Source organism: Hemicordylus capensis, chromosome 1, assembly GCF_027244095.1.
Source record: "Hemicordylus capensis ecotype Gifberg chromosome 1, rHemCap1.1.pri, whole genome shotgun sequence".
NCBI lineage: Eukaryota > Metazoa > Chordata > Lepidosauria > Squamata > Cordylidae > Hemicordylus > Hemicordylus capensis.
This window is the reverse complement of record NC_069657.1, coordinates 32,623,046-32,628,995: the sequence shown is the minus strand read 5'-3', so window position 1 is coordinate 32,628,995 and position 5,950 is coordinate 32,623,046. Positions and strand designations below refer to the sequence as shown.

The window sequence follows — 5,950 nt, the reverse complement described above, 5'->3', positions numbered from 1 at the left end:
GAAGAGTTTTGAAGTTATTTAAATTACCTTTCTTCCCCCCATAGTGAGAGGCAGGGAGCAAACACTCATCTTGGGTCAGCCTGCCATTGCACAATCAATTCATCAACAGTCTTAATGGTGTATGTTAGAACATAAGAACAGCCCTGTTGGATCAGGCCCAAGGTCCATCTAGTCCAGCATTGTGTTTCACACAGTAGCCCACCAGATGCCACTGGGAAGCCCACAAGCAGGAGATGAGGGCATGCCCTCTCTCCAGCTGGAGGTGGCCTATAGCCTCCGACTAGTAGCCATTGATAGACCTTTCCTCCATGAAGTTATCCAAACCCCTCTTAAAGCCATCCAGGTTGTTAGCTGTCACCACATCTTGTGGCAGAGAATTCCACAAGTTGATTATACATTGTGTGAAAATGTACTTCCGTTTGTTGGTCCTAGATTTCCTGGCAATCAATTTCACAGATCCTCTTTAAAATATATTCATATCCTGCTCTTCCTCCAAGCTCAAGATGGTGTGCAAGGTTCTCTTTTATACTCACAACAATGTGAAGTAGGCCAGGCTGAGAAATAAGTGACTGGTCCAGAGTCACCCTAATGATCTTAATGGCTGAATGGGGATTTGAACCTGGAGATCCCTGAGCCTAGTCCTACATGCTAGCCTGGTGTTGTGGCAATTTACTGCAAACTGTACAGATAGCAGCTACAAAGTGCTCTAAAGGGACAAATATAAAATCAGTACAAATATTTGTGACTGAAAGACATATATGACAGACTTTAAACATGCAAAGTATATGCCTCAAAGATCCCTTTATTAGCCTAACTATTATTTACATAAACTAGCACTGTGATCCTATGTATTCTTAGAAATAAGTCCCATTGATACCAGTGAGACTTACTTTTGAGTAAACATGATTAGGATAGGCCTGTTTCTCTAGTTTCTCCCACTTCAACACTCTGTTGATGTTTGATTTCAATACGCAGTTATTTGGCAAGGGCAAAAATGTTGTTTTGACAATCTAGCACTCTGAAGGGATAAAGGCTCTCACTGGCTTGACTGGAATCAGGGTTTGGAAGTGCATATACAGCATTTCATATATCTTGAAGGCACTGCATAATCAGTGTTTATGCTTAGACTGGAAACAGTCAGACTTGAGTCTGCTCTAGCCTTGGGTTAAGTTATGACTGAAGGTATTGCATTGCAAGCTGTCTTTAGTTCTGAATGTTTAGCATTTCTGAAATGCACTCAGGGCAACTTTTCCCTCTTATTCTTAAAGATCTCTGTGGGGATAGCACACAGTGTGGGACTCCTGGCTTTACCACACTATTAAGTTATTGCCACCCCTAAGGACAACCCTGCAAGGAGGATGAGGACTCACATAACTCTGAATCAATAAAGGAAGCAGCTCAATTAGCATTTCACATGCTTTTCTTCCCTCTCTTCTTACCTTCCCTGCAGTGGGCATGCTTTCTCCTTAAAGGATTGTCCTGTTTCTGCTCCTTGCCAGCGTTGGCAGGGTGACAGTAGTCGAGTGTGCAAACTTGTGCTATTGTCCCTGGGCCAGGGGGAGTCATGGAGACCCACTAATATGACACAGGAAAATGTTTGCTGATGGCAATTCTATGGGCTTTGTCTAACTCTTTCTCCATCATGACGACTCGATTTAAGTCTCTAACTGTTTGACTACAGATGCAAGAGTACTATCCAACTCCATCCTTTTGTCCGGGTGGTTTGAATGGGTAATTCAGCTTTTGTGTGGCTCAATTGAGGGGGCAAACATAAAGACAAGATTCTTGAGCGCTCAAGCTCCTTTTCCATGGATATCTACACATCTCTTTAGAGATTTGTTCCTTTCCTACCTTTTTCTGACATCACCCTCCCTTTAAGGGAAGAAGGGGGAAAAAGGCCCCGATCAAGAACAGTTAAAAAGTAGGCTAGCCTGGTCTTCCAAACTAGCATTGTCCAATGTTACTCAAGCATGGTTACTGCCAGCCTTCAGACAGCTTTGGAGTAGTTTAGAGAAAAGGGCCTCTAAACTTTCTTTACTCATCCTCAGCATATCATGTTTGATTGTGTTTAAGAAAAAGGGAGGAGGGGACTGGGAAGGGGGAGAATGGTAGGAATCACAGGGAAATGATCGTATTTATTAGCTGTCTTTCTGTGGCTGTCCCCATGGTGACAATTTGTGATGGCAAAGAATGTGAGAACAGGGAGCCTAATGCCTGATTGGGATGCTTTGTATTTGGCAAAGTGGCTTCTGATTGGTCTGAGAAAGCCTCCTAACTAGAAGGACTTGATATTCATTCAGCTTACTCAAGTGCTGCAAAACACTCACAGAGTCCGGCTGCTTCTCTAAAGGTTGGTAGTGTCTAACCTATGTAACAAGATTAGCTGGTGAGCGTCCTCTTCTCTACCAGAGTTACAGTTAACACGCAATATTTAAGAGGCAATCTAGCTGGGAGGGCTATATGTGTTTGACTGCAGTGCCATGAAAGCAATGCATAGATTTCTACTCAAGGGTTAAATGCTACCTGTTGTAACAGGATTAATTAGTGGGGCTTCAGTGGTAGATTGTGATGTTTGTAAGATTGGGAGAGACAGAAAGGAATATGTTGGGAGATGAATGTTATGAGTATATATATGCATGGTGGTACTGCATGCATTATTTAGCGGAGAGTTTATAGTGAAATTGTAAGGAAATGCATGCACAATACAGAAGAGTCTTTTCAGCGGTCCTGGTCCCACAGGAGAAAAAATGAGGATTTGAGATAATACCTATATTTGGATCAGCTAGTTATTTGGACCAAATACATGTTCATCCAGCTAAAGTTATTGCTTTTTTAAGGAACAGCATAACTGTCTTCTTTGGGTATAGTACACTTGTGGCACAGGGCGGGTGGGAGGTGGGGAGTATATATGATGTAACTGTGAGGGTATGTGGATATCTATGTGGCATTATAATAGCTTCGTGCATAATTCTATGAAGCAATTATCAATGACATAAGGAATGTCTGTGTGGCATGTAGAGTTGTGTATATTGTGAGCATGACAGCAGATGTGTGTTCATACTTACAAGATAAGCACCTTTGAGTTTCTATTACCCCATTAATGTGCACATGTAGATGCTGGTGATGTCAGACAGAATGCAGAAGAAAGCATCTTTTAAACTGAATTTAAAGTTTAGGTAACATAGGTATAATATTCAAATCAGTCACATGAGAAAAGTAAAAAGCTGCTTTAAGGGCTGCTTGACACATCACATTATTAGCAGGTACATGTTACAGACCTGCAGCATAAACCCACTAATCCAGGGCTGCACAACTTTGGCCCTCCAGCTGTTGTTATACTACAACTTCCATCATCCTCAACCACAGTGGCCAGTAGTCAGGGATGATGGGAATTGTAGTACAACATATGCAGGAATGCCAAAGTTGTGCATCTAGTCTATAACATCAGTACTAATCTATAACATCTAAAGCAACTAACATGCTTTATTGTGTAAACTGCCTGGAGACCTGAGTCATTGCGGTGGTATACAAATGTGCCAAACCAACCAAGCAACAGCTTCACATCACAAACTGTGTGTGGGTTTTTGTTTTAAAAGAAGCATGTAACCTCTTCAAACCAACACATTTCAAACACCTCACAGCTCCTTCACACATTATGGGAGGCAACCACACAGACTGAAAGTCGTTAAATAGATCTGCAACCCTGGTGCGCCTTCTAGCGCGCCCACACTAAAAATGTCAAGTAAAAAAGCCGTTTCCAATATACCCTGTGTGTAATCTAACTTAAAGGAATGTGAGGCATTTGAAAAACGAAACGAAACCATTCACTTGCCCACCTGTTTTCTTGGTTGCCCGCTTTCCTTCAGGGAAAGAGGGCACGAGGGATGCACGTGCGGCGGGCAAGAGTTCCTGGCCCAGCAGCCGCAGAACCCAAACATGACGACCTGTTGTGTCTGCCTGTGTTTCCCCTCAGGCGGGCCAAGGGAGAGAGAAGCGAGCGAGCGAGAGCTTTTCATGGACGGAGCCTTCAACCCGCTCCTTTCCCCGCGGCGGCTCCCCAGGTTGTGAGCGATGGCCGCGGCCGACAGCGAGGTGAAAACCCTCCTCAACTTCGTCAACCTGGCCTCGAGCGACATCAAGGCCGCCCTGGACAAGTCGGCGCCCTGCCGCCGCTCCGTGGACCACAGGAAGTACCTGCAGAAGCAGCTCAAGCGCTTCTCGCAGAAATACTCCCGCCTGCCTCGATGCCACCCGCACCCGCTGCAGCCCCCGCCCGCCGCCAGGGAGCGAAGGCCGCCTGAGGAGAGAGCCCGCGGCTTGGGCGCCGCCGACGGCGCGGAGGAGGAGGAGGAGGAGGAGACCCCTGCAGCAGGCCGGGGCGGCCCCGCCGCCATGACCGCCAGGAGCAGCGACAAGGCCTCTAAGACCACAGAGCCCGGCGGCGAGCAGCAGAGCGGCTCTGAGGCGGCCACTAGGCCCGACCAAGTGCCCATGAGGAAAAGGCAGCTGCCCGCCTCCTTTTGGGAAGAGCCCCGGCCGGCTCCGGGCGCGCCAGGCGCCAGCGGGGTCTTCTCGCCGCCGCCGGGCGCCTCCTCCGCCTCCAAGGACCTGCCCTGCTATGATGGCAAGAAAAGTAAAAACTGCCCCGGCGGCGGCGCCCCGCAAAGCCCCCCGAGGAGGGGAGTCCCGGACCCGGAGGCCGCCGTCAAGGTGCTGACTAGCGCCTGGAGCTGCTGCCCCTTTCAGTACCACGGACCACCTCAGGCCTCCCCGGGCGTCTACCCGCCGCCCCTCACCGCCGCCCTCCCGCCAGCCGCCGCCGCCGCCGCCCCCTTTCTGGGCTTGGGGCTGTGGAGGAAAAACGCCGCCTCTCCGACGGAAAGCGAGCCCTTCTGCAAGCCGGGAGGAGGAGGAGGAGGAGCGGGGCTGCAGAAGGTGCTGCGGCCAGTGGTGTGGAAGCCCATCCCCACCAAGCCCGCCGCGGCGCCGCCGCCCCTCTTCAGCGTCTTCGGGTACATTTAAGCCTGGCCCCAGCTTGCAAAGGCCTCTCTCCAGTCCAGGCCGTGCCCTGCTGCCTGGGCCGTCCGCGGCTGCATCACTCCGACTGCGGCCCCGCGTGCGAGGCGGGGCCGGGGGGAGCGAAACAAAGCTGAGCCCCACACAGCCCGAAAGAGGAGCTGGGCTGGCTGGGCTCTCCGCGTCCCCAGTATGGGGTGTCCTTGCTCGTGGGAATACGCTCAGGAGGAGGGAAAGGGAAGGAGAGGACCCAGATGACCCCAGTCCACCCCAGGACCATCCACACACAGCACCCGGAATAAAAAATAGAGAGAGAGAGAGATAGCCAGCCTGCTTGCTCTTGCCTGGGTTGGCAGGAGAGGTCCGAGGTTAAGCAATAAGAACTAATGGTCCGTGTGAAGTGTCAGGAGGAGGTTTCCCTCTGCCTGTTCTGTACTGTATGGGAAGGGACTTGTAAGAAGTGCAAAGCAGACTTTTGCAAATAGGAACTCCGTCCTTTTTGGCATGTGACTATAAAGAGGAATAATACAGATAATAATAATAATAAAGTGAAAGCGTTGTTTCCTTTGAATAGCCAAGAGCCCGACTAACTCCTTCAGGTGGGAACGTGTGTACTGTCCTTCCAGCAAAAAGGGGAGGAGGGAACTGCCTTGCTGTATGCAAATAGGGCAAATGTTATTTTGATCTGTGGGAAGCTGCTTTCTTGGCAGAAGTTTGGGCTTAGGAGGATAATCCTTGGTGCTCTCTGCAAGTATATGATGGCCATGTTTTTTTTAAAAGCGAGCGATTGCTCTCGCATTGCTCTCCTCTCACAAAACATTTGGCTTGCCTCTAAGGGCACTGGAATTTACTTGCACATTTCCAAGTGAGAGGTTTGCCTCTGCAGATTGTAGTACTTTGTTGCTGTTTTTAACCCTGGATCAATAACGTGTGC

The 5,950-nt window shown here is 48.9% G+C and overlaps 1 protein-coding gene across 2 annotated transcripts; it reads left to right on the top strand.

Moving 5' to 3' along the window:
* Window positions 1–2,316: 2,316 nt before the first annotated feature.
* FAM181A (family with sequence similarity 181 member A) lies at window positions 2,317–5,589 on the top strand. Of its 2 annotated transcripts, none has more exons than XM_053285496.1 (2): window positions 2,317–2,350; window positions 3,974–5,589. In XM_053285496.1, the coding sequence occupies exon 2, from the start codon at window positions 4,072–4,074 to the stop codon at window positions 5,020–5,022; it is 951 nt and encodes a 316-aa protein (XP_053141471.1). In that variant the 5' UTR covers window positions 2,317–2,350; window positions 3,974–4,071; the 3' UTR covers window positions 5,023–5,589. The 2 variants fall into 2 exon arrangements, with proteins under 2 accessions (XP_053141471.1, XP_053141472.1); XM_053285497.1 differs by having other exon boundaries at window positions 2,336–2,386.
* Window positions 5,590–5,950: the final 361 nt, after the last annotated feature.